The sequence below is a fragment of the Delphinapterus leucas genome, chromosome 14 (assembly GCF_059928025.1).
Source record: "Delphinapterus leucas isolate spDelLeu-1000000601 "Yukka" chromosome 14, BTC_Dleu_Yukka2, whole genome shotgun sequence".
Taxonomy (NCBI): Eukaryota; Metazoa; Chordata; class Mammalia; order Artiodactyla; family Monodontidae; genus Delphinapterus; species Delphinapterus leucas.
Window position 1 is genome coordinate 28,277,866 of NC_143142.1, and position 19,759 is coordinate 28,297,624.

Consider the following 19,759-nt stretch of genomic DNA (forward strand, 5'->3'; position numbering starts at 1 on the left):
TTGTATATATGTTTTCATTATCATTAAATATTTTAAAATTTCCCTTGAGATTTCTTCTTTGACCCAAGGGTTTAGAAGTGTGCTATTTAACTTTTCAGTACTTAGGAATGTTCCAGTTACTTTGTTAGCTGGTTTCTTATTTCATTCCATTGTCAGAAAACATAATCTTTGATATTTCAGTCTTGAAGTTTATTGAGACTTATTTTATTTTTTGGCACAGCATAGGGTCTGTCTTGGTGAACATTCCAGATGCACTTGAAAAGAATGATTCTGCAGTTTTGGATTCAATTAATAGTCACATGTACTATGATAAAAGTTGGATAAGCAGAGCAGGGAAAGGTGGCAGGGTTGGAAATGATCAACTCTGGGTGACTAGGAATGTCTCACAGAGCAGGTCACACTGCACTGGGATCTGAGGGATAAGAGTATAGGTAGGATTTGTCAGACAAAAAATGCTATAGGCAGAGGATGACATGAATAAAGAAAGGTACAGCAAAAGGAAAATGACTGAAGTGATAGGCTCTTTGTGGAGCTGTGAACAGAAAAGTTCACTGGGCTCAGAATGTAAAAGACTTAAAATGGCATGTTAAGGAATTTATCAGATGTTCACCTAGAAAATGCTCAGGAAGTAATTTTGAATAAAAGACTAACTCTCATGCATGTGTAAGTGGACCTCTTTTTTTTTCCCCCCACTTAATAAAAGAAAAAAGCATATCTAAATTTCATGGAAAGATTTTTGTTTTTGAGAAGTGACTAACCTCTTTTGGAGGTCTGATTTGCCAAACAAAGGTCACTGTCAGGAATTCTGATCCCTTATCTTTTCATTATCTTCAGCTTTTTCCTTTCCATTTTCTTTCCATCACCATTTAAACATGCTTAAGACTTGTAGTCTTCAAATAAAGTAATTAAAAAAGCCCTACCTCTGCCCTGTCTTCATCTCTAGCTGCTGCCATATATTTCCCTTCCTATTCATAAAAATTTCTGAGTGTACTATTTACACAGGGCACTTTACTCACCCAGACTGCCCTTGATAAAGTCACCAGTGACCTCTGCCTCACTAAATCTAGCAGCTGTGTCCTAGGCCTCTTTTTACCTCTAATCCACATTCAATGCACAGGACCATGACCTCCTTCTTGAAGTATTTTCTCTCTTTGATTTTTGTGATATCAGAGTCTTTTGATTTCCTCCTTCCCTCCCTTCCTCAATACTCTTGCTCCTTTACAGTCTAGTCCTCTGGCCAGTCATTAAGTGTTTGGTTCTCCATCTCTTGGGTAGTTTTTCTCTGGGGGTTGTCTCATACACTCTCATGAGTTCATGGACCAGTTATTTGCCAAGGAATCCCACTTCATGACCCCAGCTCACAGTCTCTTCGCAGTCCACATAGCTGCCTATCTAACACCTGTGATTGTGTTTCTCATAGGTGTCTGAACTTACCTTTCTCTCAGAAACTCTTTTTCCTCCAGTTTTCCATGTTAGTAAATGGTACCACTCTCTGTACTAACTCAAGCTAGAAACCCAGAAATCACTTTGGTTCCTTTTCCCTCCATTTATTGCATTGCCCAGTCCTATCCCCTATCCATTCCACCCCCCCAAAAGCTCTTCAAATCCTCACCATTTCCTTTCTATCCACTCTTATCACCCTGGCCCAAGAAGCCATCATCCCTAAGCTGGACACTACTGCAGTAGTCCTCTAGCTAGTCTTATCACAGCTGCTCTAGCCCATTTTGGATCCATTCTCTAATACTATATTTTTTAAGCCATACTGTGTTTTTTAAAATTTTAATTAATAGACTTTATATCTTTTAGGGCAGTTTTACGTTAACAGAAAAATTGGTTGGAACGTACAGAGTTCCTGTATATCCCTCTCCTCCTCCAGTTTCCCTGATAATTTACATCTTGTATTGGTGTGGTACATTTGTTACAATTGACTAACCAATATTGATACATTATTATTACTATTATTAACTAAAACCCATAGTTTACATTAGGGTTCATTCTTTGTGTTGTACACTCTATGGGTTGTGACACATAAATATGACATGTCCCTCATTAATGTATTATATAGAGCAATTTCACTGCCTCAGAAATCCCTGTGCTCCACCATTTCATCTCTTTCCACCCCCACCCCCGACCCCAACCCTTAGCAGCCACTGATCTTTTTACTTTCTCCATAGTTTTGCCTTTTCCAGAATGTCATATAGTTAGAATTTAGCCTTTTCAGATTGGCTTCTTTCACTTAGCAATCTACTTTTAAGTTTCCTCCATGTCTTTGTAGTTTGACAGCTCTCTTTTTCTTTGAATAATAATAGTCCATTGTATTGATTTACCATAGTTTATCCATTCACCTATTGAAGAACATCTTGGTTGCTTCCAAGTTTTGGCAGTTATGAATAAAGTTACTCTAAACATTTGTGTGGACATGAGTTTTCAACTTATTTGGATAAATACCAAGGAGTGCAGTTGCCTGATTGTATGATAAGAGCATGTTCAGTTGTGTGACAAACTGCCAAAATGTTTTCCACATTGACTGAACCATTTTGTATTCCCACCAACCATTAATGAGAGTTCCTGTTGCCCCACATTCTCATCAGCATTTGATGATGCCACTGTTTTGGATTTTAGCCATTCTAGTAGGCTTATAGTGGGATCTCATTGTTTTAATTTGCAACTGCCTGATGACGTGATTTTTTTAACATTCTTTTTTATATTCTTTTCCGTTATGGTTTGTCATAGGATATTGAATATATTGATAGTTCCCTGTGATATACAGTAGGACCTTGTTGTATTTCCATTCTATATGTAATAGTTTGCATTTGCTAACACCAAACTCGCAAGCCATCCTTTCCTGCCTCCCCCTTGGCAACCACAAGTCTGTACTCTTTGTGAGTCTGTTTCTGTTTCATAGATAGTTTCATTTGTGTCATGTTTCAGTTTCCACATATAAGTGATATCATATGGTAGTTGTCTTTCTCTTTCTGACTTTACTTAGTGTGGTAATCTCTAAGTCCATCCACGTTGTTGCAAATGGCATTACTTCATTCTTTTTTATGGCTGAGTAGTATTCCATTGAGTGTATCATATCTTCTTTATCCATTCATCTGTTGATGGACATTTAGGTTGTTTCCATGTCTTGGCTATTGTTAATAGTGCTGCTATGAACATTGGGGTTTATGTATCTTTCTGAATTATAGTTTTGTCCAGATATATGCCCAGGAGTGGGATTGCTGGATCACATGGCAACTCTATTTTGAGCTTTTTGAGGAACCTCCATACTGTTTTTCATAGTGGCTGCACCAACTTACATTCCCACCAACAGTGTAGGAGGGTTTCCTTTTCTCCACACCCTCTCCAGCATTTGTTATTTGTAGTCTTTTTAATGATGGCCATCTGACCAGCGTGTGGTGGTACCTCATAGTTTAGATTTGCTTTTCTCTAATAATTAGCAATGTTGAGCATCTTTTCATGTGCCTGTTGGCCATCTGTGTGTCTTTTTTGGAGAAATGTCTATGTAGGTCTTCTGCCCATTTTTCTATTGGGTTGTAAGTTTTTTTGTTGTTGAGTTGTGTGAGCTGTTCATGTATTTGGATTGTATTAAGCCCTTGTCAGTTGCATCATTTGCAGATATTTTCTCCTAGTCCATAGGCTGCTTTTCATTTCATTTATGATGTCCTTTGTTGTACAAAAGCTTGTAAGTTTGATTAGGCCCCATTTGTTTGTTTTTGCTTTTATTTATATTGCCTTGGGAGACTCACCTAAGAAAACATTGGTACGAGTTATGATGACATGATCTTGAGGATCATTTCATATGCTCTTTGCCATCTGTATATCTTCTTTGGTGAGGTATCTGTTCTGATTACTTGTGCATTTTGTAATTGGATAATTTTTTATAAAGCGTTTTTTAAAAAAATTATTTTATTTTATTTTATTTATTTTTGGCTGTGTTGGTCTTCGTTGCTCTGCACGGGCCTCTAGTTGCGGCGAGTGGGGGCTACTCTTCGTCGCCGTGCGCGGGCTTCTCATTGTGGTGGCTTCTCTTGTTGCGGAGCACAGGCTCTAGGCGTGCGGGCTTCAGTAGTTGTGGCTTGTGGGCTGTGGAGCGCAGGCTCAGTAGTTGTGGTGCATGGACTTAGTCGCTCTGTGGCATGTGGGACCTTCCCGGACCAGGGCTTGAATCTGTGTCCCCTGCATTGGCAGGCAGATTCTTAACCACTGCGCCACCAGGGAAGAGCCGGGTAATTTTTATTTATTTATTTTTTGACCACACTGTGTGGCATGCGGGATCTCAGTTCCTCGACCAGGGATTAAACCCAGGCCACAGCAGTGAAAGCCCGGAATCCTAACCACTAGGCCACCAGGGAACTCCCAGTGTTATTTTCTTCTTGAGTTTTAAGAATTATTTGTATATTTTGGATACCAGTCCATTATCAGACATGTGTCTGGCAAATATTTTCTTCTAGCTGTGGCTTGTTTCATTCTCTGAACAGTGCCTTTCATGGAGCAGAATTTGTTAATTATAATGAAGTCCAGCTTACCAATTTTCTCTTTCATGGGTCATGCATTGTATCTTTAAAAAATCACCAAACCCGAACTTATCTAGGTTTTCTCCTGTGTTATCTTTTAGTTTTAGAGTTTTGTATTTTACTTTTAGGTTTGTGATGCATTTTGAGTTAATTTTGTGTACGGTGTAAGGCCTGAATCTAGACTCATATTTTTGCATGTGGATGTCCAGCTGCTCCAGCACCATTTGAAGAAAAGACTATCCTTTTATTTTATTTTATATTTTTAAACATCTTTATTGGAGTATAATTGCTTTACAATGGCGTATTTCTGCTTTATAGTGTAGTGAATCAGCTATACATATATCCCCATATCTCTTCCCTCTGTGTCTCCCTCCCTCCCACCCTCCCTATCCCACCCCTCTAGGTGGTCACAAAGCACCAAGCTGATCTCCCTGTGCTATGCAGCTGCTTCCCACTAGCTAGCGGTTTTACATTGGGTAGTGTATGTATGTACGTGCCACTCTCCCACTTTGTCCCAGCTTACCCTTCCCCTTCCCTGTGTCCTCAAGTCCATTCTGTAGTAGGTCTGCGTCTTTATTCCCGTCCTGCCCCTAGGTTCTTGATGACCATTTTTTTTTTTTAAGATTCCATATATATGTGTTAGCATACAGTATTTGTTTTTCTCTTTCTGACTTCATTCTGTATGACAGACTCTAGGTCCATCCACCTCACTACAAATAACTCAATTTCCTTTCTTTTTCTGGCTGAGTAATCTTCCATTGTATATATGTGCCATATCTTCTTTATCCATTCATCTGTCAATGGACACTTAGGTTGCTTCCATGTCCTGGCTATTGTAAACAGAGCTGCTATGAACATTGTGGTACATGACTCTTTCTGAATTACGGTTTTCTCAGGGTATATGCCCAGTAGTGGGATTGCTGGGTCGTATGGTAGTTCTATTTTTAATCTTTTAAGGAACCTCCATACTGTTCTCCATAGTGGCTGTATCAATTTACATTCCCACCGACAAGGACTATCCTTTTAAATTGCCTTTGCTCCTTTGTCAACGGTCAGTTGGCTATATTTTTGTGAGTCTGTTTTGGGCCCTGTATTCTGTTCCATTGATCTCTTTGTCTGTTCTTTTGCCAGTACCACCCTGTCTTGATTACTGTGGCATGATATCTTTTAAAAATAAAAATATGATCATATTGTCCCATTCCTCAAAACACTTCAGGGACCTGCCCTGGCTTTTACTTGATGACGATTGATGACGACTCAGATCCTTCAGATAGCGTTTGAGGCCCTGTGTTGTGTGTGAGTCGCCCTTCCCCACCTCTCTAGCCTCATCCTAGCCCTTCCTCTTGTCATTAGGAGTTTTTTTTTTCTTCCATGTTCTTCCTGACCTCTAGGCCCTCATACTCAGTTTTCCCTCTTTGGATTTCTTTTCTAACCCCCTCTGATCCTGGTTAACTCTACTTACCTTTCAGGTTTCAGTTTAAAATTTATTTCCTTCCTTCCTCCCTCCCTTCCTCCCTCCCTCCCTCCCTCCCTCCCTTCCTCCCTCCCTCCCTCCCTCCCTCCCTCCCTTCCTTCCTTCCCTCCCTCCCTCCCTCCCTCCCTTCCTTCCTTCCTTCTTCTCTCTCTTTCTTTATTTTTTGGCTGCGTTAGGTCTTTGTTGCTGCACGGCTTCCTCTAGTTGTGGCGAGCGGGGGCTACTCTTCGTTGTGGTGCATGGGCTTTTCATTGCAGTGGCTTCTCTTGTTGTAGAGCATGGGCTCTAGGTGCTCGGGCTTCAGTAGTTGCAGCTCGTGGGCTCAGTAGTTGTGGCTCGCGGGCTCTAGAGCACAGGCTCGGTAGTTGTGGCGCATGGGCTTAGTTGCTCCGCGGCATGTGGGATCTTCCCAGACCAGGGATCGAACCCATGTTCCCTGCATTGGGAGGCGGATTCTCAACCACTGCATCACCAGGGAAGTCCTAAAATTTATTTTCTTAATGAAGGCTTCCTTGATCTTCAGACTAGATTAGGGCTCCCTATTAAATTATGCTCTCATGACACCCTTCCTTTTTTTATTATAATGTGTAGCACAATCATTTGTCTTATTTATTATTGTTTTCCCTAGGACAAAAGCTTTTTGAAGGCCAGAGACCTCATCTATTCCTTCATCGCCACATATACTTAATTCTTAGTAAATATCTGTTGACTGAATTAATGAGTGAAGGGAAGGGCGCTAAGTACACTGGATATTAGCTAGATTAACTAATAGAAAACTAGGCTTCTGGGGGATAAGTTTTACTAGATATGAGTGTACCACAGTTAGTATTTAGAGATTGTAACAGGAAATTTTAGTAAGTCTTTTGTAGTATTTTTGTGAGCAAGATGGATAAGTGTCAGGTCAGTATTTACAAAGGTAGATTGTAATCGATGTCAGCATGGGAAAAATGTCTCTGGTTTTCTGAAGGTCTTCTTGGTTGGAACTCTCCTATTTAATATTTAAATCACTTTCCTGAAGCCTCAGAAGGCATACCCAAATTGGTACGTTTTGTAAGTTTAGGAGTGATAGATAATGAATTAGATGGTGGACTCTAGATTTTAAGTGATTTTCCTAAGCTAAAATGATTAGTCAAAATAAATAGGATAAAATAGATTTGAGAAAAATGTAAAACCCTTTACCATGTCTTAAAAAAAAATCTTTACAAATGCAGGCTAAGAGAGAAAGATGTTTAACTAATATGTGGTGGTCCTGACTTGGCTACTGTGGTTGACTGTAAACCCAGCGTATCAGCAATTTAATGAGTTGACCAGAAATCTGAATAGCAAACAGGGTGTATTTATAGAAGCATGTGGTGTGCAGTGAGGAAGGTGCTCATTTGGTATATTCTCTGATGATCGTACTGCACATGGAATAGGATTTAATTCTGGATGCCACATTTTAGACAAACATTGGCAGACTAGGAGATGTTCACATGTGAAGCTTTGTGGTATAGTAGAATTCTGGGTATGGAATTTCATATGTACCAAGGCCAGGTTGGAGTCCCCACTGGCTTTGTTACTTGTTAACTGTCTGACGATTAGCAATTTATTGACTCTCTTTCAAGCTCAGTCCCCTTGTCTTTAAAATGTGGATAATGTCTTCTTAACAGGATTGTGATGAATAAAGGAAAACATGCTTAATAAAATGCTATACAGATATAAGGAAGTCCCATTTGTCTCATTGGCAAGGGGACTTGAAGAGATGAAGAAACTTTTTGTTTTAATTTTTAGGCTGGCGGCGGGGGGTGTTTTTTGTCAGTGAGGCAGGATGGTGATTGGCAAGAGCAGCTATTGTTTGTTGGTGTCAGCTCAAGTGCCAGAAGCTGTGCTTGACACCCTTGATATGGGTCATTCCCATTTCATCAGATTTGGCATTAAAGGCTTTTGTGCTACTGCAGTTTACACGTTTAACAAAGATTTTAAAGCATATACTCTGTGTAAAGCAAAGTGCTAGGCATTGTAGCAAATACCAGGAAGAATCATACTTGACCTCTGTCCTAGAGAAGTTTACATTTTAGTAAAGGAGACAGATACAGACTCAAATATTTTTAGGAAGTACAAGTCAACATGAAGAGGGACCAGATGAAGGGTGGTGTGGTCAGAGGAAGATGGGATATGGGTTTGGTGGGCTTGTAGCTAACCTTGAGTGGTCGCACGAAGCATGGTGTTAGCGCGTGGGCTGCTGTCCTGTGTGAGGCTGCCCTCGGGACAGCACGGCTGGGTCTGAGGCCAGGGACCAGGCAGTTCCATTCCTGTGTCTTGTTACTCTAGAACCATGGGCTTCATAGACGCCTGTCACTAGCTGAGAGGTAATTTGGCATGACGTGGCAGCCTTAAATTTTGGAATGTGTGGTTTTATTTAATACGTTCTTCTCCCACCCTTTGTCAATCAGTTAGGCTTAAAAACCACAGTTTTCTGTGCTTCACTTGTTCCATTTAACATTAAGGTTTTATACTGCACTTCCTGCTCACTTTAATGAATGTTAGAGGTGCCACTGTGACAGGACATGACTGATGATTTTCCAGCTGTTTGGAGACTGGTGACTCAGATTAATGTTTCAGATCTGACACTGCTCTTTCTCTTGGATTTTCTTAACATTTCCACAAGTTTTGGAAAATGAGCTTCTAAAATTAGTGTAAATAAGTATATATTTAGGCAAGCTGGTATGTCCAGGTACTATTATGTTTCAGTTATTTTTTGGGTGGTCACTCTTTATCCCCAGCTCAAGACTGTGTGTGAAGAACTAGGTATATGCTTCTCTAGCAAAGGGCTAGAGGTTCCCTTAGTCCATGAAAGTGGTGAGTCACCTGGTGTACATGTCAGTCTAATAATGCCCAGCCTTGTTATGCTATGTTTCTAAGAGGTTGGGTTAAATATAGGACTGCCGCATGGCTCAGATTTAAATCAGGAATGGTGAACAGGTTTGGGACATTTAAACCAGGTTGGACATAGTTTATCCTTGAGCTAAGAGACCCTCCAAAATGTTTCAGAGCTGTTTGGGGCTGGGATGCCACTAGGTGGCATGGCTTCTGTCCATAAAATCTGTATCCAGCTGTCAACCATACATGTCCACTTCCATAACAGTGGAAGCAATTTATATTTTGATTAATTCATTTATTAACTGTTGAGTCTTTGCTCTTTATAAAATAATGTTAAGATATAAAGATGAATCATATAAGATTTTGCCATCAAGGAGCTTAGTCTTGTTGGGGGATTAAGATATATACATAATTAACTGTAATCCAAGTTTAAAAAGTGAAACGTAAGCACATAAGGGTGTAAGTGAATGTCATGGCTAGTCTGAAGAAAAAATTACTGTTTTCATCTAGGAAAAAAGGGTAGGTAGAGACTGTGATGTGATGGTAAAATCAGGGTTAGCGAGTCTTCCATGGAGGAGATTGCTTTGAGTAGGGGGACGGAAAAATGAGTAGGATTTGGACATATAAAAATACAGGGGAAAAACCATGTAGAAAGTAGGAATGATGCTGAATACTAGCATAGGGACAAAGTGTAGAGCATTTAAAGGAAAGAATAAGAAATTAGTATATTCGGATAACAGCGCTTATGAGTGATAATAAAAGAAAATTAGGTTGAAAAGTTATAGCAAGATGAGAAAAATGTTATGAGTGAATTTGTCATTTAAGATCTACTCACCTACCCTGGGAATGTCTAGAAGACACAGCTTTTACCATGATTGTGAGAGATAAATTTATGAGGGGCGCCCTGGTACCCTTGAAGAGCTTTATGATCATCCTTCTTTGCAGGTTAGATCTTACAGAGGGGGGACTGCAGTCACTGAATTGGGAAACCTAAAGGCAATGGGAATAACTGGATCCTGCGGTGGTAGCACTTAGCCACACCCACAAGGCACGATGGGTGTGGTCACCATAATACACTGCAGAGTCAAAGCAGCATTTATTTACTTATTTTTTAAAGCAGCATTTAGAATACTCTGACTCCCAGAGACCTATGGCATTAGCTACTTGATCATGGTGTTCTTAGACGTGACATAGATAGGAAGGAAGCCCACTAAATTCTCACTTGATAGGTATAAACAGAAAAGTTCTAGGTTAAGTGAACAGAAGTCTAACTTTTGAATCCTAAAAACTGAGAGTCATGGCTTCTCAATCAATTCCCAGACTTGAGCCATTTACAAGCCCAGAATCCTTTGAATGAAGAAGAGTCGAGGTCCCCTTGGGGAGAGGACCCCAATATGCTGCCAGATATTTACATTGTTCATCTTTCTCCCAGCCTTCCCCAAAGGGACCTACAGCCTTTTACCAGGGTAACTGAGCATTGGAGAAGAGGAAACAAGCAGACCTTTTGGGGACTACTGGACACTGGCTCTGAACTGACACTGATTCTAGGAGGCTCAAAATGTGACCTCAGTATAGCAGTTAGAACAGTGCTTATGGAGGTCGGATGATCACTAGAGTTTTAGTTCAGATCTGTCTCACAGTGAGGCCAGTGCACGCCTGAACCCATCTGGTTATTTCCCCAGTCATCTCTTCAGTTCTGGTGTGCATAGACATCCTCACAGGTCTGGTTTCCCTGACCTGTGAAGTAAGGGCTGATATGTGGGGAAGACCAAGTAGAAGCCAGCGGAGTGGCCTCTACCTAGGAAAGTAGTACATCAAAAGCAACAACGCCGCATTCCTGGAGGGACTGCGGAGATTAGTGTTACCATCCAGGACTTGAAAGATGCAGGCCTGCTGACTCCCACCACAGCTTCATTCAACCTGCCTATTTGGCTTGTGCAGAAGAGAGATGGATCTTGGAGAATGACATTAGATTATTGTAAGTTTAACCAGGTGGTGGCTCCAGTTGCAGCTGCTGTACCAGATGTGGCTTCATTGCTTGGGCAACTTACACATCCCCTGGCACCTAGTATACAGCTATTGACCTGACAAATGCCTTTCTCGCCGTACCTGTCAGTAAAGACCACTAGAAGCAGTTTGCTTTCATCTGGCAAGGCCAGCACTGCACCTTCACTGACCTACCTCAGGGGTGTATCAGCTCTCCAGCCCTGTGTCATAATTTAGTTCACAGGGGTCCTGATTGCCTTTCTCTTCCACAAGATACCACACTGGCCCATTATTCCTGACATTATGCTGATTGGATCTAGTGAGCGAGAAGTAGCACCTATGCCAAACTTACTGGCAAGACATTTGTGTGTCAGAGGGTGGGAAATAAATCTGACAAAAATTCAGGGACCGTCTGCCTCAGTGAAATTTCTAGGGGTCCAGTGGTGTGGGGCATGTCAAGATAACCCTTCCAAGGCCCCTCCTGCAACCAAAAAAGAGGCACAATGCCTGGTGGCCTCTTTGGACTTTGAAGGCAACATATTCCTCACTTGAGTGCTACTCTAGCTCATTTACCAAGTGACACAGAAAACTGCTAGTTTTAAGTGGAGTCGTTGCCCCCCGACACACACTATCTTCTCTGTTTCAGTCCCTGCCTGTGGCCTCATGGGGCGTTGCCCACAGTCAGTTGACTGAGGAAGAGAAAACTCAGGCCAGATAGACAGATGGTTTTGCCTGGCCTGCAGGCACCAGCTACAGCACTGCTGCCCGTCTCTGGGACACCCCCGAAGGACAGCGGTGAGCAGAAGCCCTCCTGGTGGGCAGAACTTCCAGCAGTGCACCTGGTTGTTCCTCGAAAGAGAAATGGTCAGAGGCACAACTGTACACCGAGCCCTGGGCTGTGACCTGATGGTCAGGAACTTGGAAGGAACATGACTGGAAAGTTGGTGACAAGGAAATTTGGGGAGAGATATGTGTATAGACCTCCCTGAATGGGCAAAAAACATGAAGATACGTGTGTCCCATGTGAATGCTCACCAAAGAGTGACCTCAGCAGAGGAGGATTTTAATATTCAAGTGGATAGGATGACCCGTTGTATGGACACCACCCAGCCACCCCTGTCATCACCCAGTGGGCTCATGAATGTGGCTACAGGGGCAGGGGTGGGGGTTACACATGGATTTCCACTCACCCAAGGCTCACCTGGCTATGGCCACCACTGAGTGCCCAGTCTGAAGCAGCAGACACCAGCACTGAGTCCCCAGTGTGGCATCATTCCCCAGGGTGACCAGCCAGCTACCTGGTGGCAGGTTGATTACGTTGGACCACTTCCATCATGGAAGGGGCAGTATTCTGTCCTTCCTGGAAGACACATTTACTCTGGGTATGGACTTACCTTCCCTCATGCAGTGCTTCTTCCAAAACTCCCATCCATGGACTTACAGATGGCCATCATGGAGTCCACACAGCATTGCTTCTGATCAAGGAACTCTCTTCACAGCAAATGAAGTATGGCAGTGGGCCCCTGCCCATGGAATTCACTGGTCTTACTCTGTTCGCCGCCGTCCTGAAGCAGCAGTCATGATAGAATGGTGGAATGGCCTTTTGAAAGACTCTGTTATAGTGACAGCTAGGTGGCAGTCCCTTGCAGGGCTGGGGCAGGGTTCTCCAATGTATGGTGCTGTTTTTCTCAAAGTCAGGAATCAAGGGGTAGAAATGGGAGGGCCACCACTCACCATTACCCCTAGTGACCCACAGCGACATTTTTGCTTCCTGTTCCTGCTCTGCCTCTGCTCTGCTGGCCTGAAGGTCTTAATTCCATCAGGAGACACAACAATGAGTCCATTGAATTGGAAGTTAAGACTGCTTCTCATCCACTTCAGGTTCCTCATTCCTGTGAATCAGCAGGCAAAGAAGGAGTTACTGTGCTGTCTGGGGTGACTGGGCCTGATTCCCAGGGGAAGATTGGGCTGCTCCTCCTCAGTGGAGCTAAGGAAGAGTATGTCTGGAATACAGGAGAGCCCTTAAGCTGTCTCCTAGAATTGCCATGCCCTGTGATTAAAACCAGGGGAGGACCACAACCCAATCCAGGCAGGACTACTAATGGCAGGAATGAAGGTTTATGTCACACCACCAAGGAAAGAACCACGACCAGCTGAGGTGCTTACTAAAGGCAAAGGGAATGTGGAATGGATAGTGGAAGAAGGTGTTTATAAATACCATCTATGACCACATGACCAGTTACAGACCCGAGGACTGCAATTGTCATGAGTATTTCCTCCTTATTTCGTTTGAGTATGTATGTATGTGTATCTCAAGTATCTCTGTTTTCTTCCCTCTCTGATCCCTTTATTATGTAACATAAGATGTATTGTTTTTATACATAATACTTAGGTTTTACATTTAAAGTTGTGGGATATCAAAGGAGAAGAGTAAAAATCACTCAAGGATTTTGATCCTCTTGTGAAGGTGTTAGTGATTTTTGGTTGTATGCGAGAGAGTTGTGTCATGTTAGGTGGAATTGTGACCTTGTTATTGTCTTCTTTTGGTGATGAAGGTTTAAGGAGACCTTTATGAGTGCCAAGTTGACAAGGAATTAGTTTTATGTGTCAATTTGACTGAGTCATGGGCTGCCCAGATATTTGAACAAGCATTATTCTAGGTGTTTCCATGAAGGTGTTTTTGAATGAGATTAACATTTAAATCAGTAGACTGAGCAAAGCAGATTGTCCTTCCTAATGTGGATGGGCCTCATGCAATCTGTTGAAGGCCTGAATAGAACAAAAAGCTGACCTCCTGTTGAGTAAGAGAGAAAATTTTTCCTGATGGCTTTTGGACTGGAACATTGGCTTTTTTTCCTGCCTTTGGAGTCAAATTGAAATACTGGCTCTTCCTGGGTCTCAAGCTTGCTGGCCTTTGGACTGGGAACCATTCCATCGGCTCTCCTGGGTCTCCAGCCTCCTAACTCACCCTGCAGATTTGGGACTTATTGGTCTCCATGACTGCATGAGCCAATTCCTTATGGTAAATCACTTTCTGTATAAATATATACATCCTATTGGTTCTCTCTAGAGAGCCCTGACCTAATACACATTTGGTTAATCCTGACTGATATAGATTTAGTCACTGCTAGGTTAAATTGTTTGAAACCACTTTGGAAAGATTAATCCTGCATCACTGTATACAATGAATAGAAATGAAGAGATACTGGGGAAAGGAAGACCAGTTAAGCTCTTTCAGCTACCTAGGCAACAAGTTTCTCTGAGCTAGAAATATAAGTTAAGGAAACAGCAGAGCACATATCATATTTGTAGAACTGGTAATGGATAAAAGTACTTTGCAACAGACCGTGGAAGAGAGTAGAATGCGTGAACTCTGAGGAACTCCATCATTTATGCAGCTGCAGGAGAAGGTACCTACAGGCAGACTGAGGAGGAGGAGCTGCTGAGTTGAGAGGAAATCAGAAGTCCGGAGTCTTAGAACAGAAGACTGTTGTCAGTTGTGTCTGATGCCACTGAACAGCCATTTGGGATGAGGACAGAGTTGTTCAATAGTTTTGGCATATAGAGATTGTTTGTGATTTTACCTGTGGTTTCAGGGGCTTCAAAAGATTAGATGCCAGACTGGAATGGCTTAAACAGTGAATAGAAGGAGAGAAAAGAGAGAATATGTAAGACGGCCCCTCATGAGAAGCTTTGCTGGGAAAGGGAGCACAGAAACGGGATTGTGGCTGGAGGGGCATGCTCTGGAGGGAGAGTGGGATTGACCTTTGATAGGAAGAGAGACACTTCCTCCACTGTGAAAGGAAGGAAGGACAAAGTAAGTGTAGATGCCTATCATATTATGCGTTTGAAGGTGGGAAAATGAGTGCATTTTCATGTAGGGACTTTCACTTTGCAGTGGAGTATGAAGGAGAGTTATCAGCTGAGACCCAGAGAGGCAGAAGGGGTGTTGGAGGTCTGCAGAGTTGAGGAACAGACGGCCCCTTGAGGGAAAGTCCTGAGTGGGGATGGGGATGAAGCTTTCTGGGCAGCTCTGGGGTCTTTGCTAAGGTCGGAAGCCATCATTGGTGTTGGTATTTACTGTGGATTCTTTTATTCAGCTCGGGTGGGGGTGGGGTAGGGATATAGATGGCTAGATTCATCCAAGCACGTAAGACTCTCAGTTAAACGTAACTTCTATGCGAGAATAATTGCATTAAGACCTTCTCTGCCTTGGGACTTCCACGGTGGTCCAGTGGCTAAGACTCTGCACTCCCAGTGCAGGGGGCCCAGGTTCGATACCTGGTCAGGGAACTAGATCCCACATGCTGCAACTATGAGTTAGCATGCCACAACTGAAAGATCCCGTGTGCCGCAACTAAATATGCCACACGTGGCAACAAAGATCCCATGTGCTGCATCTGAGACCTAGCGTAGCCAAATAAATAAGTAAGTAAGTAAGTAAATCCTTCTCAGCCTTAAAAAGAATGTACTGAACATAATTTAACTTTTCTTGATGTCTAAGGTTTTCATTATATTAGCTATGATGCTCTGATTGTTAAAGTGATTGCTCTGGGTTCGAGTTGACGGGTGTTTATTACACATACATCACAATGCCCGGTTCTGCTGACATTGAACTGAAAGGTAAAATCCCTGCCCTAAGTAGTACCTGTCTGTGGTGAGAGTGTCCCTGGTTGTGTGGACCTTCTGCCAGGGAAACACAGATCAGGTACCCTCTCCAGGACAGATGGGTGGATGGGGGTGGGGTGTCGAGGGAGGTTTGGTCCCCAGAAGAGGTGACCAAAGTAGTCAGCTGACTTGGAACTCAGAAGATCCATTGTCACACGAAACAACTTTGAAAATAGTGGTTAGAGTTCCAGTCAGACCATTAAAAACTAATGAAAAGGGGCTTCCCTGGTGGCGCAGTCGTTGACAGTCCGCCTGCTGATGCAGGGGACGTGGGTTCGTGCCCCGGTCCGGGAAGATCCCACATGCTGCAGAGCGGCTGGGCCTGTGAGCCATGGCCGCTGAGCCTGTGCATCCAGAGCCTGTGCTCCACAACGGGAGAGGCCACAGCAGTGAGAGGCCCGTGCAAAAAAAACAAAAACAAAAACAAAAAGCTAATGAAAATATTACATATTTTCAATGAGAAATATTACAAAAAAACAACCCAGTATTTAAAAATTAGAAGCTGAGAATTTATAAGCCTTTTATTCATTTTGAAATTTGTGTTGAGAAAATATTATTTCACTTGATAAGGTAGATTTCAGATTTTGTGGAGATTTTTTGAGTGAATGCTTGAGTGCTTTTAAGGGCTGTAATATATGCTGACAGTGACTCCATGTATTTAACTCATCGTCAAAACTTCTGTCTTTTCCTTTTCTTTGGTACCAAATAAACAACTTAAAAAAAACCCAACAACAGAGCACTGACTATGGCTACAAATGGAATAAAGGGAAGGAAAGATGTATGCATGTCTGTATATTAACTGGATAAACATTGGAAAAGGGTGAGTTGGAGGCAGATAACATTTATTCAGTGCACGTTAAAAGTCACGTACTAAGTACTTGCACATGTAGCAAATGCATTTAGTCTTAACAAAACCCCACGAGATTGATACCTGCTTTACAGATAAGAAAATAAATAATTTAACTAAAATAAATAATTTACCCTGAGTCAAGTGGTTAGTGGTAAAAGTGGCAAACTCCTACATCTTTGGCTTTATTTCCTGTGTTCTTCCCTCCAAAATAGCTAAGGTAAAATGAGCTGTTGGCATTGTAAAAATTTTTTTAAAAGAGTTATTTATCTGTGATTTTTCTGAGCAGAAAAGAAGGTAGTGTTGTGGAATAAAGTAGAATTCCTTGTCTTGGCCAAAGCCAAAGCATTTGTCAGGGTGATAGTAGACAGGGATGTATATTCAGTGTTCATAAATCAGGTTCGTATTTCTTGGGAGATAGTAGTGGTGGAGGTGAGTGGCAGGGAGGATTATCTATGCACTACACTGAAAGTTCAGAGTTTGAGTCTCTCACTTGTTTGCATCATATGAGGGATATGTGTTTCTAATAATTGAATGGAACTCAATGAGCAGTACGTATATGGCTATTAATAGATTTTGTTTTTGTTGTTTAAGCTTACGTTAGCTGCTACCAATCATTGATTTTTCAGTCTCAGATCCTTGGTATGTCTATGAAATCCCTAGTTAGATAAGCATTGCCATAGGAGTTCTGAATGGATATGATCTTTGATAACTCTGTCCGTTCTCAATAATATCTTTTGGAAATGTGGAAAATCAACCTGGTTGGTATTGTTGGTATTTTATATAAATGGAGAATACAGATTTTAGTGTATGATATAAATCTAAGAAACATGAAAAGCGTTTGTGTATGTGTTACATACTAGTTTGAAGAAATCACACAAAAATTTCCATCTGAGATTTTTTTTTAAAGCATAGTTGAGACTTTTAAATATCTCTTCAAATTTAATTTGTCATGTTTCTGAAATGGAATAAATCAGACCTAGCTTATATCATACTAAATATTTTATGCCTTACAGTTAGTTCTATAAAAATGTTTAGTCGTCTCTATTAACCACCCTCCTTAATGTTCCTAGGTTATTGAATCTTTGGGAATTATTATTTATAAGGCACTGGACTATGGCTTGAAGGAGAATGAAGAAAGGGAATTAAGCCCTCCCCTGGAGCAGCTCATTGATCGCATGGCCAACACGGTAGAGGCTGATGGCAGCAATGATGAAGGCTATGAGGCTGCCGATGAAGGTCTGGAGGAGGAGGAAGATGAGAAGAGAAAAATCTCAGCAATCCGGTCCTACAGAGATGTCATGAAGGTAAAGTTTACAATTACCTCTTTCTTTGAAGAGTTATTTCACTTTAAAAAACTGAATGGTGATTTAGCATTTGATAATAGTTCTTAGACTTTCAGCTATAAGTGAAATGTGTTCTAATTTCATTCTTTTACATGTAGCTGTCCAGTTTTCCCAGCACCGTCTATTGAAGAGACTGTCTTTTCTCTATCATATATCCTTGCCTCCCTTGTCGTAGATAAGTTGACCATAGGTGCGTGGGTTTATCTCTGGGCTTTCTATCCTGTTCCATTGATCTATATTTCTGTTTTTGTGCCAGTACCATACTGTTTTGATTATGGTAGTTTTGTAGTATAATCTGAAGTCAGGGAGCCTGATTCATCCAGCTCTGTTTTTCTTTCTCAAGATTGCTTTGGCTATTCAGGGTCTTTTGTGTTTCCATTACAAATTAAAAAATTTTTTGTTCTGCTTCTGTGAAAAATGCCATTGGTAATTTGATAGGGATTTCATTGAATCTGTAGATTAGAACACTCTCTAACACCATGCACAAAAATAAACTCAAAATGGATTAAAGACCTAAATGTTAGTCCAGATACTATAAAACTTTTAGAGGAAAACATAGGCAGAACACTCTCTGACATAAATCGCAGCAATATCGTTTTTGATCCACCTCCTAGTGTAATGAAAATAAAAACAAAAATAAACAAGTGGTACCTAATTAAACTTAAAAACTTTTGCATAGCAAAGGAAATCATAAACAAAATGAAAAGACAACCCACAGAATGGGAGAAAATATTTGCAAATGAAGCAACCAACAGGGGATTAATTTCCAAAATATACAAACAGCTCATGCAGCTCTATATCAAAAAAACAAATAACCCAATCAAAAAATGGGCAGAAGATCTAAATAGACATTTCTCCAAAGAAGATAGACAGATGTCCAAAAAGCACATGAAAAATGTGCTCAACATCACTAATTATTAGAGAAATGTAAATCAAAACTATAATGAAGTATCATCTCACACTGGTCAGAATGGCCATCATCAAAAAATCTACAAACAATAAATGCTAGAGAGGGTGTGGAGAAAAGGGAACCCTTCTACACTGTTGCTGGGAATGTAAATTGGTACAGCCACTATGGAGAATAGTGTGGAGGTTCCTTAAAAAACTAAAAATAGAGTTACCATATGGTCCAGCAGTCCCACTCCTGGGCATATATCTGAAAAAAAACCATAATTCAAAAAGATACTTGCACTCCAGTGTTCATTGCAGCATTATTTACAGCAGCCAAGACATGGAAGCAACCTAAATGTTCATCGACAGATGAATGGATAAAGAAGATGCGGTGTATATATACAGTGGAACGTTACTCAGCCATAAAAAGAATGAAATAATGCCATTTGCAACAACATGGATGGACCTAGAGATTAACATACTAAGTGAAGTAAGTCATAGAAAAGACAAATATTATATGATATCACTTATATGTGGAATCTAATTTAAAAATGATGCAAATGAAAAAAACATAAATGAAGTGAATAAGGAACTAAAAATACTCGATTCTGTGATAAACGAAGAGTAAAAAGTTTTCCATTAAGAAACAAAACTGGGACTTCCCTGGTGTGGCAGCGGTTAAGAATCCACCTGCCAATGTGGGGGACACGGGTTCGAGCCCTGGCCCCGGGAAGATCCCACATGCCACGGAGCAGCTAAGCCCGCGAGCCACAACTACTGAAGCCTGAGCGCCTAGAGCCCGTGCTCTGCAACAAGAGAAGCCACCGCAACGAGAAGCCCGTGCACTACAACGAAGAATAGCCCCCGCTCACCGCAACTAGAGAAAGCCTGCGCACAGCAACGAAGACCCAACACAGCTATAAATTTAAAAATAAATAAATAAATTTATAAAAAAAAAAAGGAAACAAAACTGTGTATACCTCTGAAACTGAGCTAACAGTTTTTGGTAGTGGTTTAGTGGGTATTTGTGGGGGAGAACAGGGCATGGTGAAGGAGGAGGGGACACCCACCCAACCAACCATGTCAGTTGGTTAACCTTGGCACCAGTCAAATGACAGATGTCATGGCCAGATTGCTCTTGTATAGTATAGATTTGGAAGATGAGACC

General features: G+C 41.4%; 1 protein-coding gene across 7 annotated transcripts in view; it reads left to right on the forward strand.

The window, feature by feature from the left end:
• Positions 1 to 19,759, forward strand: part of SPIRE1 (spire type actin nucleation factor 1) — a 205,990-nt gene that overhangs the window by 99,906 nt on the left and 86,325 nt on the right. For 6 of the 7 annotated variants that reach the window (XM_022551242.3, XM_022551244.3, XM_022551243.3 and 3 more), the window contains one exon: positions 17,428 to 17,661. In XM_022551242.3, coding sequence (XP_022406950.1) covers positions 17,428 to 17,661 — 234 coding nt within the window. Of the gene's footprint in view, positions 1 to 15,490; positions 16,328 to 17,427; positions 17,662 to 19,759 lie in introns of those variants that run through there. The other variant, XM_089894888.1, reaches the window with a different exon arrangement.